At 40.4% G+C, this 22,853-nt stretch overlaps 1 protein-coding gene across 1 annotated transcript in view; it reads left to right on the top strand.

The window, feature by feature from the left end:
• The first annotated feature begins 324 nt into the window (after positions 1-324).
• Positions 325-22,853, top strand: part of LOC141466809 (dynein axonemal heavy chain 11-like) — a 30,091-nt gene continuing 7,562 nt past the window's right edge. The window contains exons 1-5 of the mRNA XM_074150906.1: positions 325-523; positions 1,851-2,081; positions 21,642-21,694; positions 22,325-22,447; positions 22,724-22,846. Coding sequence (XP_074007007.1) covers positions 325-523; positions 1,851-2,081; positions 21,642-21,694; positions 22,325-22,447; positions 22,724-22,846 — 729 coding nt within the window. The remainder of the gene's footprint in view (positions 524-1,850; positions 2,082-21,641; positions 21,695-22,324; positions 22,448-22,723; positions 22,847-22,853) is intronic.

Raw genomic sequence — 22,853 nt, 5'->3', positions numbered from 1 at the left:
TTATGATTTTTAGCCCTTGTTTAATGTTAGAATTATTTTATTTTCATTAAAGAATATTGCACTTGGTTTTCCCCCAAGGACATGGGGAAATTACTTGCCTTCAATAGATAGATAGATAGAAACATAGATGAGACTTTTTCACCAGGGCCCATTTAAGCTTGTAGACTGCTCTGGATGTGACCCAAGAGGCAGGTTTGTTTGTCTGCAAGGAAGCCTTGAAAAACCCCTGCACTTATACCAGGACATCTATTCTCTCTGCCGCTCTGTGATCCGAGAAAAGAAGAAGATCAAGGCTGGCGGTGCGGAGCTATATTGCACAGATCGATGGCTCCAAAGAGACAGAAGTTGAAAGAAAAGAGTTCTCTTGCTGTTTCATTGAGAAAGGTGGAAAGTGCTCTAAAAGGTGGTTATGTGCTACATGTCGACCAAATGAAGCATGAAAAGGAAACGGATGGCACTGGCAAGAGACCCAAACTCCAAGCCCTAACAACAGCACTGAACTCCAGCTGGCCCCTGCAGAGGGGTAAGTAATCCCCTTTTCTGGGAATATAAGGACGAAGGTGCTCACAGAAAAGAAACCAGGGGAAGAAGTGTAACGTCCCCTGTGCTGCAGAAGAATGAGAGGAAATTTCATCAAGGAGCACTACAGTTTCTTGCACAAAGTGAGAAGGTGAGCCAGCCCCAAAGATCTATCGGGCAGCAGCCTGGCACGCGGTGGACAGCTGTCATCAGGCACTACCTTGCTATTTGTGCTCAGCTTTCAAGAGAGCTTTACAGGTGGTAGAGCAGGGCTCTGCCCAGTCAGAGCTTTGCCCACCTACAGATACTGGTTTCTAGGGTATGTTGATAGTCAACTCAACTCATAGTCACCATTTGTCCTAGAAACAACCCGTTTTTTTTGAAAAAACTCTATGATCATAGAGGTCCTCTAGTTGCCCGTACCAGGAGCATGCACATATTTTATAAGGGAGTTGTTCCATTAGTCACATGGAGGAAAACAACTCTTTCTGAGATGAGTTGCCATCTACAGAGGTGCCCTTCGGTTTGGCTGACCAGCAAGTTGGCTGGCCACCATGGGCTCATAGAGGAATGAGCAGCCTGTAAGGGCCAAACTGAGAAAAATTCCGAGAGAAACTTGTCACACACCAAATAAAACTGGCTTTCTTTGCAGCTGACATAATGGATGTTTTTCTTAAATGTCTACAGATTTTTTGCTTTCACTGGAACATATATTCTGCAAATATCTGTATTTGGTTTGTGCTTAATCAGATACAATCAGGCAGCTCAAGCAGCTGTGAAGTTGGGAAGGCAAACACTAGTGACCTGTTTCTTCTTCCTTCTGCAAAAAAAAGCCAGCCAAGGAGCTGTTTGAAATCGCCACAAGGAATATTTATTATGCAGTGAGCGTAGCTTCAGGAAGCAGCTGTCCTCACACCGCTGCATAAGAGGCACTTACTTTCACATATCTAAGAGCTGCCCAAATAAAGTTACGACAGCCGCGACGCTTCCTTCCGAGCCCCCTGTCCTTGTGTCCCCGTGTCCCTATCCCTGTGCGGGAGCGGGGGGCGGCAGGACGTGTCCCGGGGCACGCGGGGTGGCGCTGGGCCCCGACTGGGAACCGGAGGTTTGCGGTCTGTCTGGTTTCTAACCGCTTCCATCCGACGGGCTGTCCTGGCATCCCCAGGGCGTGCTGGGGAGCGAGTATGGGCAGACAGCAAACGGTTAATTTATGGCAGATTTAATTAAACATTTTCGAGGGCGGATGCTGAGATAGAGCCCCGTATTTCATATATTCCCGGCGGAGGGCGGGGGGGGTGTGATATGATGATGTATAAGTGTTTCTCCATAAGGACCCCATGCCGTAAATGATCCCGAATTCCTTCAAATCCGGCCGCGCCACCTGCGTCCTCCCCCGCCCCCTCCTGCGGGGGCTCCGCGCCCGCCCCCGGGGCTGCTGCAGGCGGCGGGCGGGACGGGCCGCCCCCGCTCAGCCGCCGGAGGGAGCGGAGCGGACCCCCTAGCTCCGCGCCTGCCCGTGGCGGCAGCGGGGGGGACGACCTGGGACCGGGACGCGGTGAGAGGTAAGTGCGGGGGCGGGGGGGGGGGCGCGGAATAAAGCGGAGCGGCGGCTGGTGCCCTTACCGGGGCTCCGCGGGGGGGTCGCGGCAGGTGAGCGGGGCCGGGCGCGGATGGTGGAGCCCCCCCCCCGCTCCGGAGCCGCCGTCCCACGGGAGAGAGCGCCGGCAGCCGCCGCGGCTGCCTCCTGCCGGCCCGCGGGCTCGCCGTGGGTTTTTCGGGGAATTTAGTAGGTTTTTCTTGTTCCCCGTCCCTCTGCCCGGCGTGAATAGCGGGAGAAAGCAGCGGGTTTGTGGTTCTTTTTTTTCTTTTTTTTTTTCCGAGCGTTGTGTTATTTTGAAAGTCTGAAGAGCGTAGCGACCTGCAGAGAGGACAGTGAGCATGTCGTATCTCAATGAAACTCAGTGTCAGCCTAAAACAAAAAAGTTGTTGGCTTTGGGTTGGTGTTTTTGGGGTTTTTTTTGGTTTTTTTGTTTGTTTGGTTGGTTTTTTTTGTTTTTTGTTTTGGTTTTTTTTTTTTTTTTCGGAGGGAATGTGGGATGGACAAAACCTCAAGTTGTTTCCAAATTCTTGGTTTGACCAGAAGGCTCAAAAATTAACTGTTGATGTAACTCTTCTTTGTGTCACCATGGAGCTGCACTTGTGTCTCTTCTCAAGTAAGCTGAATACATTTTAAGCATAGTTTAACTTTGTGATACCAACCAAGGGGTGCAAATGCTTTACAGTGGCAGTCTCCCTTTCATCATCTCCTTCCTCCTCCTCCCTTGAACGTATGTGGTTTTGAAGTGCCATTTACTTTGGCAAAGGTTGTTGATTTCTCTTGTTCTGTACTGGCTCTGTGGCACCTGTGTTGAGAATTAGAAATATAAGAACTGTGTAAAGCTTGGTTAAAAAGCTTGGTGGCAAATTAGTTGTTTTCATGAATGTAGTGCCCAACTGGAAAATCTGGGAAAACTTTAGTTGTGGATGGCATAGCTCCCGTTCTCCCTCTTCTCCTTCTACCGACGGAATTATGCTCATGCTATGACCAGGACTCTTGCTGTTTCTTACCTCTAGTTGCTGATCTATGCCAGGAGCACGCTGACCTTCTCTGGGGGGGGTTATTCCTCTGCTGAGGAGCTGCCTCAGTCCCTCATACCTCTGCTTGATACCATTCAGTGGGCTGCAACCTAACCATAAGGGTCACTTAGTGGTATATGTGCTTGTCGTCGTGATGGAGTGAACTGATCTCATGTCGGCATGGTCCCAGGCTGCACCCAGTTCACCCTGTACTCAGTTATGGCTTTTAACTTTTTCAGGTAGGTTAAAAACGATTTTGCTTCAATGAAAATTCAGATTATCTATTTGTGAGGAAGTGGTGAAATTCACAGTAACTTACAGCTGCCAAGTCATGAAATTCAGAGCCCTGGCAAACAAGGTTTTGAAGAGTTAGTTTATTTTTGGACATCAATACATAATTGTCAGTGAAATTATGCTGTTGTAAATATTCTTTTGGCTCCCACAAACTTAAGGAGGAGTCATGTGTATAGAGTTGAACAGAGTGAGATCTGTGGCAGTCTCATCTCACGTCCTAAAATGGAACCTCGCTGGTATCTGGAAGTGTGACCCTGATTCTGTATCTGTTAGCTGCAAAGTTGGCTCTCTGGAAGATGAGAATATACAACTCCGTGGCAGAGCAGAGTACAGATGACTAAATGCAATTATGTATGTTGGAATATGGCACTGATGAAAGGTGGTGTGGATTATCTAGAGATGGTTTTCAAAAGATGATTTGCATAGTCATATTTGCAAGCCCAGAGGCTTGGAAAAGACACATCCATAGGGAAGCTGGAACAGCAGGTTTAGGAGGAAGACCAAGGCATATACGTATGTTTATGTAGTATAAGTGTTCTGGAAAACGTTCTTTGGATTTGCAACTTGCCAATTTACATACCATGCATTCTCCACTCAGTCCCAACAAAACGTGCTGAGATTTTGACTTTCATGATGCATCAGTTGTTGGAGAGCTCTGACGGGTAGCTGGGGCTCTCCTCATCTCATTTATTCTGTCTAAGCAGTGGTGCAACAGTGACACTGTCAAACTGAAAGCCTGCATCTCACTTGCTTCAGGTGCCACGTGAAGTGGTGCAGGGAGCCGTCTGTGCTATGAAGAAGATCGTAGAATGCCTTGGAATGGAGAGCAACAGAAAGGACCTTCTGTTTGGGGAGCTGTCTCAGACATCATCCTGGCATAAAGTAGCATTCACAGAAGAGGTAATTATAGCCAAATACTTCTAATAAAGCTGCAAAACCAAGAATGAGATTTTAACTGGCACCAGAGACAACTGATGCAAAATAACTCTTATGAAAGGAAAAAAATGCCCCTTAAAGAAAATAGCTACCCACTCTCTATATAATCATCAGAGATGGCTTGTTGCTGGAGGCTTAGATCTGTGTAGCACGTCGCTCTTGCTTTCTTTTTATTGCTTTTTGTATAATGGATGCGACTGCTGTCATCTGAATTGTTTACAGCATGACGTATATATTCTTTCCTGTGCCCAGGTTTCCAGAGCCACCCTCGGTGCAGTGATGGGTGGTGTGCTTCTTGTCCAGTGTATGTCATTGTGGAAGAGGAGGGATGAGTCACTTCCCCTGTGGGCAGTGATGACTAACCGCCTCTCCTTTGGGAGCAATGACATGGAGAAGCTACCACACCAGCAGTTAAGCACCCAGGGAATCATCACCTCAAATCGGCTCTCTGCTGACTCTGTGATGTAAAAACAGTTTATTAAGTCACATGATTAAAAGCTTTTATGGCTCCTGAAGGAGGAAAGCTCATAAGAAGTTAATAAGAAACAGAAAAGTACCTAGTTTTCTACCAGTTTTTCTAAAATTGTGCTGCTTCTGAGAAGTAAATCGTTAAGATGAACAAGCTGTTTTAGGGTTTCCAAACTTGTAAGAGTCATTAGGAATTAAGCTATAAAAACAAGTACTTATATGAGATAGTCTTAAAGAACAAGGCATAAGTAATTAAATTCATATACGTGTAATTTCTTTTAGTGTACATGTCTTAAAGTTGCATAGAAACCTCCTGCTTTACTAAAAATACTGTGTAGCGGACACTCAGAATTCGGGCTGGATACAAAATGTCTGAGGTTTTTTAGTCTTGTAAAAGGTCTGGGAATAACATGAAATATTTAATTTTGAAGTGTAGATGAGTCTACATGACTATCTTAAACAAAAAGTAGAGAGAGACTGTAATCCAGATCAGACTCCTACCTTTGCAATGAAAATTCTCTCAAAATTGCATTTGAAGCTCTGCTTTAAATCAATGATGGATCCACGCTTGGTACGAGAAGGCAACGTCATGGATGTCAAAGTGTTGTACTACTCTTCCCAGGTCCTGGGTCGTGTCTGTTGTCCTAACCCTGATTATCTGGGATTCTTTCCCAAAATTTTGAAAAGCATTGCCTCATCAAAATAAATTTTTTTTTAAATGGAAATACTCTAATTCTGAGTAAAATTTTGTAATTACAGATCCAGGATCAAATTTTGCATTGAGGAAGAGACCAATATAGTGGTCCATGTCCATAGCTGGGATTCAGAGGACCCAAATATAAGGCCAGGACAGCCAAACAGGTTTCACAGGACAGATTTAGTTGTTACTCCTGCATTTCTATGGTAAAATTGATGTTTCAAGAAGGAAATAAGTGTGGGCCATTTATGCCACAGTATTACAGATACTGTGTATAAATACTGATGGCGATGACAAAAAGAATGGTTTTCGTCTTCCTGTCTTTTAGTACTTTGTTAGCAGCACTGAGGTTTCAGGCTGGTCATTATCTCAGCAGTCTGATCTTGAGAGACAGCGGTTATGAATAGGGGCAGGGATAGAACCGCGACTCTCCTGCCGAGAAGGAAATCTCTTCCTGATTGAAGCCCGTGACAAAACTCCCGTCGATTTCAAAAGAGAAGGATTTCAAGCACGGCAACCTGAATGCATCTGAAATCCGCTGTTGGGCAGTCTGGAAAGGTCAAGGTTTTTTCAAAGATTAGTAAGGGAGAGCAAAAGACTGAGAGCGAATTGTGACCAGCATAAAGAAAAGAGGAAGTTGACAACTAAGTTCACAGTTCGTTGCTAAATCTGTGTTTATTAAGGAAGCTGATTTTTGTGAAAGCTAATGCAGGCATTCAGCTGGCTTAGGTATTTCTGCTTAAAATGAGAATGGGATTATTTTTCCTTTGGTTCGGTGTTATGGAAACAAACATCTGAGATTTGGTTGTCACAAATGGTATCTGTAGCGCTATCATGGCCGTTTACTTAACTTGCATATTCTGCAAAAAGAAGCCAAAAATTCCCAGCAGTAGCACCTGCTAAAGTTTTAACTTACTTATCTAGTAACTTCCAGTCTCCATGTGTTGCTCATCTGTCTTATAAAAAAAAAAAAAAAAATAGTCTTCAGCAAAATCACAGAATCACAGAATGATATGGGGTTGGAAGGGACCTTAAAGTGCGTTAAAATTTATTTTAAAATGAAAATATTTTAAGACGTTTTGCAAAGGAGAGACTAAATGAGAAATGAAAGTTTAGAGATTTTTGACGTGAATTTAGTGCTTGCTCAGTATATACGTAAAGTGTTTCATTTATAGCCTTGATATTTAAATCTGGTCTCTGAGCTCCAGTGACATCTCATACCCTGACTTAAGTGTTCAACAACAGAATAACCTCCCAAAATGTCAGTTTTGCTCCTCTTCTCCGTACTGGAGCAAACCCAAACTCTACCAGATTTATGAAGTGTGGTAAGTTTAATGGGTGTGTTATGTTAAGAGAGCGTAACTTCCTTCATGAAGCCACAAATGAACTCATTAAATGAATGTCTTGTCTTACGAGTCTGTAGGGAGCGTACAGGTAGTGTAAGGCTTAGATGGAGGAGTGTGAGCCTCAAAGTGCTGAAGAAACTGTTTGTTACTCTGTCGCTGCCTAATAAATTAGGTCTTGGGAGAGGGGTGATGGTTAAAGCAGATGAACAGAAGCACTGTGCCGCTCATCCTGGCTTCTGTAGCTCGGATCTTGCTTGCACATCACAGTTCAGTAATAATTGCAAAGTAACAGGTATGCTGAGGCTGCTCTTGTGCTATTCAATGTCTGCACTGCCAAAACAAGCAAAACTGAACCCTAAAAGCAGACTCTGTAGCTACTTGTGCAAGAGCAGACTTGCATCACTGTTTTCCTTATTGCTTCCCTTTCTGTTAGTTTTCAGTTTCTTGTTTGTAAATCACTCCGGCACAGAGAGGAGTAGGTGGGACGTGCTATGGATGTGGCAGCACATCTTTAACTGCACGAAGCCCTAAAACTGAGTTCACAGCAAGGAATCCATCTCCCTGAATTCTGTAACTCAGAGGTTACTCACCGATTTGGATGATTGGCAGTAAAATACTTTCAGCCTTGAGGGCTTGAGGGCTTGAAGTGACTGAAAACCCTACACTGATGAAGACGTTCTTTCAGAAACTCACTTGGGAGGCTGGTGTGAAGTTTTAATTCATCTTTCCATGTCTTGGACCCAATTTGGCAAAGTACTTTGATTTGAGCATGTGCTTAATTTTAAGCATCATGACAAATACTGACATACTTTAAGTTCCTTTATGCTGTCCTGAGCAGAACTCGGTACTGACATGGTTTAAGAAACAATGTGGGGAGAAGTTGGGAAATGTTTCTGTAGTGAAAGAAGAAGGAGGATTCAAAATAAATGTGTGAACAAAATTCATAATTGGCGTTTATATGTTTGCATCACAGAAAAAAATACCTTTCCGAAGGATACTTCTTTCCAAGGCACTTCTCTGTTACCTTGAGTGTTTAATGTGAACTAAACTCTTAATATAAAAGGCATCTCATTGTTTTCAATTAGATTAGTACTAATCTCAAAGGATGACATCAAAAAAGGAGCGTGTCACTCATCATTGGGATGTGCATCTATCGCCTGTAGAAACAGCAATAATCTGAGCTATGTCCCAGAGAACTCACACTTTAAGTAAACCAAAGGTTTGATTTCAGTTTGGGACTGACTGTGTGCAGAGATGTTGTTGGATAAGCAAAGATTTAGAATCCTGTCAATAATAAATGATTTTGAAGGCCCTGGTCAGGGTCAGCTCCTTGCTGTATGTCACGGCAGTGAAGCAGATTTGCCAGGCAGAACAGTGTAGGTGAGTATGGAGCTAAAACTGGGGCAGAACAGATGAAGTAGCTTAGATAAAAGGACTGAATGGGGGAAAAATAGGATATGAAAGGGAGAATGTAAACTTTAATGATCCATTAATATTTTATTAAAATGCTTTGCTGCATTTTGCTAGTTTTTCCTTTTGTAAACACAGACAAAGTGTAATAACAATATATTTTAAGAAATCTATTTAATATTTATGTTAACTAACAGCATTCATTCAAATACCAAATTACCATGTAAATAACTTATTAGAAAATTAAACAGTAACATGCAAATTTTTCACATCTGGAATAATTGCAAGGAACCGTTCAAAGAATCTGCTACCAATAATTCCTGAGAGGGTGTTTGACTGTTGTTTGATTAGTAAATAAATCTGGAAGTGTGATCTGTGTCTTCATAAACAGCCTTTTTAGCCATACCTTCAGCTTTTTTTCTTATGATTTTCCTCTGATCAGAACTAAATTCCCAATTTCAGTGTTGTTCATCAAGAGGGGAGGGAAAATATCTCTGTACTCTCACAGTACAATACTTGATTTGAAATTCAGGGGCTTTTTTTTGTATTTTGCAGACAAGAACCTAATTCCAGGGCAGTACTACATATTATCAAATCAAGGGTTATTAGGTGGTCACATCAGATTCATGATGCTGTGAATAAGGATACTGCTGAACCTCTTCTGCATGGCCTTCATCCAGACCCCTAAACTGAACTGAACTTCTGGAAAACAAGAAAAGAGAATCCTTTACTATATAAAAAGCAAGTAAGTGATTTCAAATATTATTGTAGACATCAAGGAGAACTTTCTTTTTGTTTGTCTTTGCCCATGCACACTGAAAAATGAAACACCAAAATGATTTTTTTGTTGTTGTTGTTTTATTTATGCAAATAGCTGATAATGATTTCCAAAAGTAATCAGACTTTGCATAAGTTGCCAAAGAAAAACAGAGTTAAACATTAGAGGACAGTGGAAGTTAGCAACAAAGGGCTACATAGCTATAAGGAATTCTGTTGTTCTTGTCTGTCTTTTCTAAATTTCTTCCCATGACATTTCTCAGACTGTGGAGAAATGAAGTTGAGAACACATTTGGGAATATTTGGGAAATTATTGCCAAATTTGGCTCTGAAACTGATACTATTGTTTAATGATAGTAATCACAGCTTGTTACAAGTGAAACAGCTCTTTTAATTGAACAAGATATGCAAGTTTATTTACTTCCCAAATATGAAATGTTGTTGGGAGCTGTGTGTAATCCTCTGCTTCTTCCGTGCCTCTTATTAGTGATGTTGTGATGTCAGGTAAGTGAACGTTATGAAGAGCCCAGTTCATTCCCTCTGAAAGCTTCTGGGGCCTTTCATGGATTTCAGCTGGCATGGATCAGCTTTTATCTGCTAGTGGACTTGAGATGTATTTGTTCATTAATCCTCTAAGTGCAATTGTAAGTTACTTGGGTTCTACCTTCTATTCTTTCTACTCTTTTGACAGGTGACCATGATCTTTGGGGTTTTTTTTAGCCCCTTGTTAAATTCGAGCTTCAGAGTCCTGTTGTTCAAAAATTTAAGATCTTAAAAGGCAAAGAAAGTAGCTATTATTCTGCTTCTAAGGACATTTTCAAGGAGGTAGAATATAGTAAGGGTAGAGTGAATGAGATGTGTATTTTTTTTCTGTTTTTATGTGTGTGTGTTACAGAATAATCTATAATTTCTCTTGACATAACAGTGTAAGTCATGATGGTGAGATGTATCAGGGCTGCAGGGGCATACACATGTTAAATCAAGTACCTTTGTGTGCTGAGGTCACTCATTATTTGGTTTTGTTCTTCTTTTAAAAAAAGCTTTGTGGATGCTTTTCCTGTCATAAAAATAGATGAGAGGTATAGGAGTAGCAAAATCAATTAGTATGTGCATTTTTTTTCAGCATCATTTTTGATTCTTTAGCTGCAGTAAATCTGTTGATAAATAAATTCTACTGCTAAAAGATATTAAACAAGGCAGTTAACAATAAAGAAATATTTGGCTAATATACTACTTTGTATATCAAATTAAACTTTAATGGGATGTAATAAAATGCTAGCTTCTTCTATAATGTTACTCAATTTAGAAAATACTAGCTCTGCAAACAGCTTACGCTCACAAGTATTGTCTTGCCTATTTTATTCATAGTTAAAAATCACTGTTGAAGTTTTGAAATAAAACCTTAAAGTACACACGTGTTTAGTCTTTTCTTTTTATTTTTTTAAATCTCAGTGTTAAAACTTTGGTTTCTTGATGGGGGTGATGATTTTGTGCTAGTGAATTGAAATCTATTTAAGCAGTTTTTCTGTTAATGTATGACTAGAAGAAAGGATTCTACTTCCGTAGTTCATCAGGTGCCTTTACTTAGCAAATAGTCTACTGTGAAAAAGTGCAAAAATTTTCAGGTCTCCTCTGAACTTTTGAGGCCAGACATGTGTGGAGTACCTACCAGGCAACGGAAAGATATTATTCACCAGCATCTTGCCACCTGTAGAGGCTGGCATTGCTCTGCAACCTTGATTTTAATAAAAGTTTTGAGCAGTAAAAGAACAGACTTTATTTATGTTGAACAGAGCCCAAACCTAACGGCTTGTATGAGTCTGAATCCTTCCCATGTCACCCCATGCCAGCGGCAGCCCAGACCATGCCTGTTGTGCCTTCTGCTGAAGGGCAAAATAGCACAAGCTTCTACAGTCTATGACAAGAAATAAGCTGTGGGTGTTTGCTAAACATCCAGCTTGAAGCAAACGTGGAGTCCTCTTCCACTTTGAAAAAATCATAGAATGGTTCAGGTTGGAAGGGACCTTAAAGATCAACAAGTTCCAACCCCCCTGCCGTGGGCAGGGACACCTCCCGCTAGACCAGGTTGCTCAAAGCCCCATCCAGCCTGGCCTTGAACACCCCCAGGGATGCCAAGCCACTGAACGTAACACTGGAAGGGGCAGTGGAGAACTCAGCCCTAGCCCTCTCCAGAATGTCAAGATGCACTTTCAGTGCCAGACTAGTCAGGAGCATTATCTGACCTCTTGTGGTCAGACCTGGCCTGTCTCTTTAAAATGATTGCAGGCTTCAGATTTTTTTTTTTCTTTCACTTCGAGGTAGAATTTCACATTTCCATGACCTGGGTATCTGCAATGATTCCTGCTTCTCCTCAGTCTGGTTAGTAGCAGAAGGAGGAACAACAAACTGGTTATAGAAAGTTGTTAAGTATCCTTAACTACCAGAAGTGGAATGGGAACCATCCTGTCCATTTACGGAGCCTCTGTGCAGTTTCATAAGCAATCCTTGGCTGTAACATGCCGCTCAAACCTACACAGACAGCAAAGTCGTAGATCATAATACTGAGCCTTAGTGGTCTGCAGTCCACCAGGAGTCTGCCTGGGGAACCCGTGGCTCCTGTGGTTCGCTCCTGAAGAGAATAGGTGTTGAGCATTTCTGAACACACAAGGAACTAGTTATTTTCATCCCTTTGGGGCGTAAAACAATTACTTCATTCAAGTGAAATCAGAGACCATAGAAATTAATTTGGCATATGTTACAAAGGAGGTTAAAGTAGGTTCAATTTTACTCCTCTGAGAAAGATTTACGTTTAATTTTCATAGCAACATTTTGTCTTATGATAATAGATCATCTGTTTATACATGAAAGTATGTGTCTAGTAGTGCTTGGGGTTTTTTTTTGGTCTAGGCCTCTTTTAACTTAATCTGATAAAAGTAAAGTGGAGTTATATTTGTATATTCTATGGGACAATTCATTTCCACTTGCATTTTAATCTTTTAAGTGGCTCAACCAGAATAAAGCCTTGCTGGAATTACCTGTTGCTCCACTGCTTTTTTTCATATTAATTGTTTTAGATGGCACATTTTATAACTTCCCATTCTGCCAAACTGGAAGAGAGAAGGTCAAATGAGGCAAAAAACATCTCAAACATCAGGTTTGTTACTGTTTGTTTTAGGGGCGTACCATTAATTAATTTTTATTCATTTGATCAAGGAAATTTTCATTAACATGTTGGAATTTGAAAAGCTGGAGTCTGGAATCAAGGGGAAAATTTTAAATAAGCAGGTCTGCTGAACAAATGAAGAGTTTCTGGAAAGCTGTGAAGTTTTCAGAAAGAGAACATACGATCCTTCAGATCACAGTAATGTGGTAATATCGCACCCTTTTTTATTTTAAAGTGTCTATGAACTTGGAGGTTGGGAAACTGGGAATTTTATAGTGCTGAATGGAACTAGGCATGAGATGGGCTTCCAACACAACTGGTTCAGTGTCTACCACTTCTTCTTAAACCAGAAATTAATTTTTTTAAGAAAAGACTTCTGGAGGCTTTCTCTTGATCAGGTGACTGAATTATTTGGAAGTGCCACACGTGGAGAAACATTCAGGTGGCTTTCACCAAAGACATTTGAGTGAATAAATCACTCAAAAAAACCTAAATCACCCAGCCCCAGCTGCATATTTAATGGGTGCTCTCTTCTTTGCAGTCCTGATCCAAATAGTTGCCATCACAAGTGGGATTCAATCACCCCAAATAATCTGGGTTAAAAACATCCTTCCTCTAATCTGTTTGCTGACTGAACTCCATTTAAATTAATTTCTTCTCTATGAGATGACCAATTTTTATTTTTTTTACACTTACACTCACCCATTTTCTCCCCCAAAAATCCCTCCAGCCAGCTGATTCCTGTAGCTATGTCCCTGCCATTTCCCCATGCTCCTGACCCCCGTGTACCCAGGGGCCGTACTGGGTTTGCAGGGATGCAGGCGATGAGGAGGTGGGCTCAGCCTCCTGGTGGGTGCAGGCTTTGCTGGTCTTTGGGAGCCCAGACCTGCTGCGTGATATTTTTGACAGCGCAATAAGGAGAGAGAGCATTGTGCGTGCAAGGAACACATTTTTGGGTAAGGTTATTTTAACAGGTGAATTTTCTGAAATGGACCCAAATCTTAAAGTTGTTATTACTAAATTAATATGTATATTAATAATAATGTAATTATTAGCAGTATATAGAAATTTACTGTTCTGTTAGATGTGGTAGGAAATATATTCTGTGTGTATGCACACTGATTTTTCTTGCAAATATGTGGCTTAACCTAGGTAATTAAAAACCCAGAGGAATGGTGGTAAACCAGATTTGAACTAAATGAATGACACAGGTTTAATACATGCAGAAGCCTCGCAAGGTTGTTAATGTCTTTGGGGTAAAATCCTGGTACTGCTTTAAAATCCGTAGCAAAGCTTTCCTTGTCTTAAGGTCGGGACTCGCTATACTGTACTTCTAAATTTCATCGCTCCTGATAAAATCCCTTACGATTCACACTAAATTCCTGCTAATCCCTGCACAAAGCTACGAAGCTGCCTCAGAAAGGAGAAGCCAGTGGCAGCAGAGACCTGCTGCTTTTTTTTTCCTCCTTTCTTGCTTTCTGAGGCAGCAGGATGCTCTGAAGCCTCCTTGTCTGTGGGAGATGTGGTTTTAAGACACCCCTTTTCAGGTCTGTATGTAGTTTGCTGGGTTTTGCCTTTACCTCTGTGGAGGATTCCCTGCATATAAACGTATATATATATTCCCTGTATATAAATATAAGTGTTGGTGAGACGCTTGAATTATGGTTTAAAGCTGCTGGGTAAAGTGCAGCAATTATCCCATCTGGCCAGACGGAGATTGTAAGATGGTTTGAGCTGATCTGCTTTTGAGGCAACGAGTCCTCCTTTAGTGACTTGACTGACTGAGGACAAAAAGCAGCCTTTATAGCACACTTCGGAATGATCGGTCTGCATTGTGGGTGTGTTGACTTTCCAGCTTACTGCCAAGTAAAGCATAGTCAATGAGTACTAGTTTTGAAGTTTGAGTCACTCTTACTCATGTATGTAGGCTTAGTGTTGACAGAAGTACAAGTGGAATACCAAGCATCAATTACTGTGCTGTTTTCACTGTCATCACTAAATTTTTTTTTTTTTTCCAGGTTCTTCAGAAACTATTTGCCTCTGGGTTTGACAGTACTAATCAGGAGCTTTATCAAACGATAGCTGTCATCTTACAGCTAATTTGTTTCTCAGAAGCTTCAAGGTTCATGCTGTTCAGCGTATGATATATGAATAGTGGCCACATATTTCCAAGAACAAGTTTTACATGCTTCTGACTAGGCAATGTGCAGTATGTGTCTGGTTAATATGTGGATGCAATTGCCCCAAATGCAGGACAGAGCCGTGGTGTGACTCAGGGTCTGACCCTGAAGAGGACCAAAGGATGCTTAGCTTTCAGGGCACAGATATGGGTTTCTCAGACCTTAACTGTCTTAAATGGATTTTTTGATCTGTAAAATATAGGCGTTTTTAAAACGTATCACACCCAGTCACAGGACTAAATCTGAATTTCTTTATTGGCTATGAAGAAGTGCATGTAGTTCATCTGTCGTGTTTTGGGTATATATGTGCAGTTTTGTGCAGTGTGTTTAAAAAACAAACAAACCAAACCCACGTTAGTTGGGGACGAGGGAGTTAGAAAAGAAGAAGTTTCTTAAATAAACCTTTCCAAAGAGGCTGGATTTAATTTAAATGTCCAGTTTGGCTACTAATATTTCTATTTTATTTTTTTCTGAGTGGCTTGCAACAGAAAAGAGATTTAGCCAAGTTGTAAAGAATAATATTTTCTCAGGGATGATGAAAGTTTAACTGAGGGTTGGATACTTGGGGGAACTGCCAGCCTGGATCTTCCAGACTGTGCATCCAGTTGCCTTCCCATGGCTTGCCTTCTACCTAGCAGCCTGGTCTGTTTTGAGACATTTGGGGTCTGCATGGTTTCCCTTTCATAGTCTATCAACCTCCCTCAAATAGCTGTTCTGCCCAGCAAAGTGCATAATATCATGTGTGGGACATTAGAGGGATTTCATCCTGTGCGTGTCTTTCCAGGGAACAGTGTATCGGAAGCCTTGAACTCATTGCTCTCAGCTGTACAACAGACTGACGCAGACTACTCTGGAGGTAGAATATCCTCTGATGGGAAAAGAGCTGAGAACTACTGATGGCCTGCTAAAAGAAGCAGAAGAGACACGCACGTGGTAGCGACAACCCACAGGGACTGCCGTCATGCAAGTGAAAATGTCAGTGTGTGATTTGGAGCAGAGAGTTCAGCAATCAAAGGTCAAGGTTAGATCAATCCAGGGAATTGTGAATGCTTGGATGGAACATGCCCTCTTTTTCAGGAAAGGTAAAAAAGGAAGCTCTATTATACCTGGATGACAAAGACTTGCTAAAATACATGAAATGCTGTTAGAAGATAGCTACCAGATCTGTCATCTTGTTGAGGTGATGGCCAAGGGAGCTTTATTTTCATGTGGTGATATAAATGTTAAATATTGAGTATTAATACTTGGTCACCTGTATGGCTTTGTTCAATTAATTGTGAAATTGCACAAACTGCATAAAAGTTCTTTAAGACTGACGTTTGAAGACAAATCAGGAGAAGAGAGAACAATTTTGGCAATTTTTGAAAAGAACAGTAGTGCTTTGCTAGATTGGGAATGAGTGGCAGGCTGCAGTCATGACAGTGCTGCTGTCTCATGTTTGTTACCCTGAGTTATGTTGTTCTTGTGATCCCCACAGGTAATTGTCCTGACAAATTGTCCTGAAACACTTTTTTGCACTAGATATATTGTGAAATAATTCTGATTTGAAATGTGAATATTGCTTCCTTAGATGTGTAATTAAAAATATACAACAGGTAATTTAATTCACCAGTTTACTTATGAATGCTAAATTAAATTATAATATCCTTAAATATGAACTGTTGTTATTACGTGACTACAAGTGACTGAGCCATTGGAAGGGACCTTTGGGATCACCGAGTCCAACTGTCAATTTAACACTGACATGAATGCAGAAACAGGGGATTTTTCCTCTCTGCCCCGTTTTACTAATTTTTGAGGGACCTACCTCTGTGTCTACTGCAACAAATTTTTGTGTTCACATCAGCATTAATCTTAGTGTTACCATCTGAAGAGTACCTTTTAGTTCAGTTTCAGACTTAATTTTATTTATATTAATTACTGTCTTTATACTATTGATAGTTATTTTAAAAGATCAAAATAAGGGCTTTTTTTTTTTGACATTTATCAACAATGCAGAACAAACTTGCAGAAGTATTCTTACAAAATGTGGATATTCCATCAAAGTTACTGTATTGTATGATAGTTTTCTGCCAGCCTGTAATCTCTTTAATGCAGGGATACCTTTACCCTTGCGCTGAGTTTTGCTGGTGTAAACGTGACTCCAGGGAAGTTCAGGAGTCTCCTACACTGACCAAAGTATGGTCCAAGAGCACACTTGCAACAAGAAATATTAGAGTGTTGTTTTGCAATATACATGGATTATATAAACTAGTACTGAAACAAGGTGGTGTATTGAGTGAAGATATACATTAACGCAACCATTTATTAAAGTATTTTTCAGATGTTTTTATTTTGCTTACTTATTTATGGAAGTTAAAAGCTCTTCCAAGCAGATTCCTCCTCAGCCTCTCAGAAGATTTAGATAGAGTACATTGAAAACATTGTGGTCAATGGTTCATATAACACCATAATATGTTCTTTAGAGTTCTTTTTCAAGAACACAGAAGACAGTTTGAAGCCAGCTCCACTTTTCAAGCACAAATGATCCTTAGTGACACAGAGATTCAGTTTAAACCTTCTCCAGATAAAGAGGCTGGTGGTGGCTTCTATGAACTAGTACATGAACTCCTAGGTGATGTTTTCCAAATGTCTGTCTAGGTGGAAAGGGTAGCAGCACACCTGGGATCAGAATATTACCAGGTACATCTTCTCCTCTTGTGTTTGGAAATATTGAGTCCAATTAATTGTAAGCTGCAAGAAGTTTATTTTTAGTTGTAAATTCATTTAATAGCATCAGTCTTCAAATCCTGAGCCTCAACTGTTCTCTCAGTTGTGCAGTTTACAGAGGCGTAGCCCCGTTAATTTCTGAGGGCTTACTCATGCTTTCACCCACTTCTGCACCCATGAGCAACAGAATGAAGTTGTCCATTTTACACAAAGCTAATTTAGATTAGCTGAATATTTCTCTCTCCGTTCCTGTGCCGTGAGCTTCTACCTTGGGTGCCATGTCGAAATCTGTAAATCTGCACATAGTGGAAAATTAATCTCTTGGATAAATAAAGGAATATCCACTAAACTGATGATCAGAATTACATATAGTCCATGAAAAGTTCAGCTTTGAATAACTTGCAAAGGATATGTATTCAGTTTGGTTTTATGTGTTCATATGATGAAATGTAAACCCAAAATAGTAACAGCTGAGTGAATTGTAATTTTTCTTGTTAATTGATCTCTGGGGAAAAGGGGTGGAATTCCAGTCTTTCATCTGCTGGGACTAAAAGAAGAGCTTACTAAGCTATGGCTTTAAGATCAACCCCTGTGTATGAGAGACCTTGGTCTGGTCTGTTTTGGGAGATGCGCCACACTGTAAAGAGTACTAAATAGGATTGGGTAAAAGTTCAACTACTGTTTTTCATCAAATAATCTAACTAGTCAAAATGAAAACTTCTCACCAGTTTCAGTGGGTTTTCCGGTCAACAGTGGAATTTCTATTTCTGTGTCTGTCTGGTCCAAACAGGACCAAGGGGTTGGCTGGGAAAATAAATGTAAGATTTTTGATGTATACCTTAAAGTAGTCTTCCAGTTACTCTGAAGTGACTTGACTTCAGGCTTCTCTTTCTTGTACTTTCTTTTGACACAGACGAAAAAACCGTCAAGGTATTTTCTTCATTGTGTTGGAATGGGTTTTTCTGAAGGGTTTACTGGCTGTTTTTTCTAGGTATCACAGTTTAAATTTTAAAAATCACCATCAAATCTAGGTTTTCCCTTGTTTCTCTTTTAATGTTGCATATGCTCACTGATTTAAAAAAAAATAAAAATTAAGAATACTTGAACATGTTCTTTATTTATATTCTTTTTAAAAGTTAGCACAATGTGCTCTGAATAGAGTTTAGAGGGGAACGTTTAGTGGACCTTTAAAACATAGAGACTTTGTTAGCATTTGTACAACTTCAAAGTAATGCGAAGTCATTTAGTAAGTTAGGAGATTCATTACAAGAGTATAAATTAGCTGTGGATTTTATTTTTATGGTTCAAACAAAGAGTGCTAAATATGCCTTTTGCGTGCTTTTGCAGACAATGCAAATGTAGATTTTTAACTTCTTTGCAACAGTGGCTCTCAGCTTTTCTTACACTGAATCATGTATACATCCTGTATACGTTTCACTGCCAGGTTTAGGTAAGCTCAATATATCCTATAACTGTACTTTACTGACTGTTCTTTTCCTCTTCAAGGCAAATCAAGAGTTTGAGATGCTGGAAAAGGAAATATTACTAATGCAGGAATCTGCAAAACTATTTGAAGTAGCTGCTCCAGACTACAAGCAAATGAAACAATGTCAAAGAAGAAGTGCAGTTGCTCAAGAAAGTTTGCGATATTAGTGTTTACATTGACGTAAGATGATTTTTTTTAAAAGGTATTATAAAGTTAGAATAAATTCTGAATGTTATACTCTTAATTTGATTCTAGAATAGTTTTGATTGTTTAAAAAAAAAGTTAGAACACTGAAGATTGTCATATTACTTTTGTTCTTGAAATTATAGATGCTATGTTTTAGGATACCCAGAGTAAAAATATCTCTGTTCTCCAGTTAATATATTTCAAGATAAGCCCAAAACAAAATAAGATTTGTAGTTTCCTTTTGAGCTGTTTTAATACCAATAACTTCCTTGAATCATTAAAATAATTGAGTAAAAATTCAGAAAGCCAGAAAATTCCACTTCAGAACTGAGGATTGTGTATTAGAAAGCTGTAGAATGCCAGAAGCAAGCGTCCAAAAAAGTCAGTGTACAGCCCTGTATGGGAAATCAGCCTTGTAAAGTTCTGTTTACCTCAAGAAGTTGTTTTCATAGGCAAGGTTAAAAATATATGTACTAGATTTTCTTTCCACTATTGCTTGCCTAGCATTTTTATTGCCAGGAAGGGGTGCAGGGCAGTTTCCCCCACATCTCCCAGGTGCATCTGTGTATTATCAGCGGATACAAGTGTGTGTTCAATAGCACAAGAAAGGTGTGCATCTCAGAAACTGGAGTATTGCAACTGTTTAAATGCTTGGCTTTGGGGTTGAATTTTGAGAAGAAGGATTATTTTACATGCTTTCTAGCTAGTGGTGGTGTAGGGTTGGAAATAAAAGGTCCAGGAGCTATTGCTGTATGATGAGCTTTCCCCTGCATCCATTTATCTGTTATATAGCAGAAGCTCGTCTTTACCAAATGTTGTTGACACTTTTATCAGTACTTTCTGTTTCAGAGCAACATTGATGGTTGGGCTAAAACCCAGTGGAGACAGATTAATGTGGAACAGATGGATGTGGAGCTCGGAAGGTTTGCCAAGGCAGGTTCCATAGCTGTCTTTTTCTGCAATTTAGCTGTCTCGGTCCCACCTCTTCCTCACTCTTCCCACCCACTTTGATGTTTCAGTGGATTTGTTACTCATGTCCAAACTGAATGTTCTGGAACATGTTTTATTTTGCAGCCTTTTCTTTAAAACTGTATTCTTCTGGATGAGTTTCCAGTCCTCGTAGAGGTATATGGTCAAAACCATGCTGTCACATCTCTGAATTGAGGCAGTATGTGAAAGAATAAAGAACGTGGGGTTTTAAGACAGAAGAAAGTCATTATTTTTAGAGAAAGGTGGAATTTGCAGAGATTTATCTGCTCTGCCCTTAGACACAGCTCCAGTGTTGGGAGTTGCAGCAAAGATACTCATATTTAAAGGGAGGGCACTTCCTTTGCTTGAAGTATTTGCAATGTTTTGTTGACAGTAGCCCTGCAGAAGACCATTCCAATGGGACAAAGGAAATACAAAGCAAAAAATAGCAATAAAGGCCCCCAGACTATTTGCAGGACACTAAAGGAACAGCTGTGATTCATAGACAGAATAGCAGTTGAGTATGGAAGGAGGAAAGCCTTGAACCTAGTGGGTATTAAGTTTCTTCTTGTTTATATGTTTATTTTATTCAGGAATAAATAGGTTTCATTGCATGCCCAATTAGTAGTGCTTTAAGAGAAGAACCAGACTTACAGCAGATGTCTTGGCTTTAACTGCTTCAAAATTATGATACTGGGGGTCATAGGCTGTGATAGGGGTGGTAAAAGTGAGGAGAAGGTTGAGATAACTGCATTCCCCTTCTGCTTTTGCAGCATTCGCTGTGGCATGTATACCAGGTCACGGAATAGAGAAGGAGCTGATCACTTGTGTCATGTTCATCATGCTCTTGTGTGCAGATGAGTCTCTCTTACCCCTCTGAATGATGGCTTTGAGTTTATCAAATTTATGGATACTTTTATCTGCATAAATAATTAATAAGAAAATTAGACTTAAATCATTAGGGCTGTGGTAAAGTAAATGGCTCTGATCCAACTGTAATCATAAAATCACTGTGTAAATGCAGTGTTAATACGGTTCCATTACTTTAGTGCCGTACTGGAAAGTCCATTTCCAGAGCCTTTACTTTATCTGCCACATAAACCAATGACCCCAGTGAAATCTTTCCTAGACTCTCCCATATATCCGCACGTGAAACAGGAAAGTAGAGTTTTCTGACAAACCTAAATGTTTCTGAAAGTTGTCAACAAGTTGTCTGTTAATGGCAAGTAATTATTACAATTATTTTAATCCTATTCCTTAGGAAATGTGGTCTTTACCTCAAACTAGGACAGGATAAAAAGTTTGTTCCTGGGATGTATACAGGGGCTTGGAGTTAAAGGTGAAGAATCTGAGCTGAGAGAGTTGGAGTTGAGGTTGTTCAGCTTGGAGAAGACTCTGGGGAGACCTTATAGCAGCCTTCCAGTACCTGAAGGGGGGCCTACAGGAGAGATGGAGAGGGGCTGTTTACAAGGGCATGTAGCGATAGGATGAGGGCCAATGGTTTTAAATTAGAGCAGGGTAAGTTTAGATTAGACATTAAGAGGAAGTTCTTTACAATGAGTGTGGCGAGACCCTGGAACAGGTTGCCCAGAGAGGTGGTGGAGGCCCCATCGTTGGAGAAATTCAAGGTCAGGCTTGATGAGGCTCTGAGCAACCTGATCTAGTTAAAGATGTCCCTGCTTACTGCAGGGCGGTTGGACTAGATGACCTTTAAAGGTCACTTCCAACCCAACACATTCTATGATTCTATGTCATTGCTGAGAGTAATACTGGAGTTGCAAATCCTGCAATCAGAGACAGACACTGATACCAGGTCACAAATGTGACAAGAGTAAGTATTCAGCCAAAGAGACCCTGGTGACGGTGTCTCATGCTCTGCCCATAGATGCAGGAGTGCTGTCAGACGTGGTGGAGCCACTGCTGCCAACTATTCAACATGTAAGTGGAGCAGTGTTAGGTCCTGGTCTGATTGTTGGTCTGGGAGGGGTTCGTAATAATTCCGAGGGTCCCAACATCCTGTTTTTCTGCTGGGTTCTCACATGCAGAGATTTAGGTTTCAGACAAGGGTATCTTGTGGCTTGAGAAGTGAATTTGTGGTCTCTGCTCAGGCAAAAGGACCTAATTCTCTGACAAATTTAATTATTTTTTTTTTTAATCGTTGTCTTACAAAGCAGTAACAACATATGGTAGATACTCCCACCACTCCCCAAGATTTCTAGTGTGCAAATACTGTATCTGTAGCTTACATCAACTTCAGTGGCAGCTGTGCAAATAAACTTGCCTTTTAGTGTTATGATATACTATGACATATAGTATGTCACAGTACCCAACACAGTACCCCCACAAAACCCAAAAAACCCCAGTAACAGCATCAAGAAACATTTCATCTAGGCTGATTAAGTTGACAGTTCAGGTGCAAATCTGAAAGTATATCCAGTATCTAGAGTGCATATAACCCCTTTCATTGTTTTTTTTTTACCTGGATTCCATTTGAACACTTTGTTATATGCATATGTCTGTTCTTATTCATTTATCTATTTTGCTCTCTGCTGTCTCTCTGCTTTATAGGTCAGGCTTTTAGTAGCAGAAGGTACTACCTTGACAGACCTTCTGGAACTCCAGCTTCATAAAGTAGAAGATGAAGTCCAACACATAGTTGACAATGCTGTGAAAGAGTTGCGTACTGAAAAGGTGACAAATGCCCATATTTTTCCTTCTGTTTTTTTTTTTTTTTTTTCCAGAATAGTATGTAACAAACTATTTTTTTGATTAAGTTTTGTTTCAAGAAATTAATGATAGAAATTAATATCTTCACGTGACTTACCTGAGGAGCAAAATTCACAACCTAGTGAAACTAATTTCTTGTCTGTGGTGTAGTTTACCATCTCTGTGAATTAAAGTTCTCAACTCAAAATAAGAAATGTGATATGTGTAAACAGGTGTTATTACTACTCTTCTTGTTCCCAGATTTTGGCAGAAACCAGCCAAGCATGGGCTGCCATGGAATTTTCTAAGAAAGAGCATCACAGGAACAGAGCTCCTTTATTAAAGTCAGATGAACAGCTGCTTGAAACTTTGGATAACAATCAAGTAAGGA

The sequence above is a fragment of the Numenius arquata genome, chromosome 7 (genome assembly GCF_964106895.1).
Source record: "Numenius arquata chromosome 7, bNumArq3.hap1.1, whole genome shotgun sequence".
NCBI classification, from domain to species: domain Eukaryota; kingdom Metazoa; phylum Chordata; class Aves; order Charadriiformes; family Scolopacidae; genus Numenius; species Numenius arquata.
The sequence above is the reverse complement of the archived record's forward strand: the minus strand, read 5'-3'. Positions and strand labels throughout refer to the sequence as shown.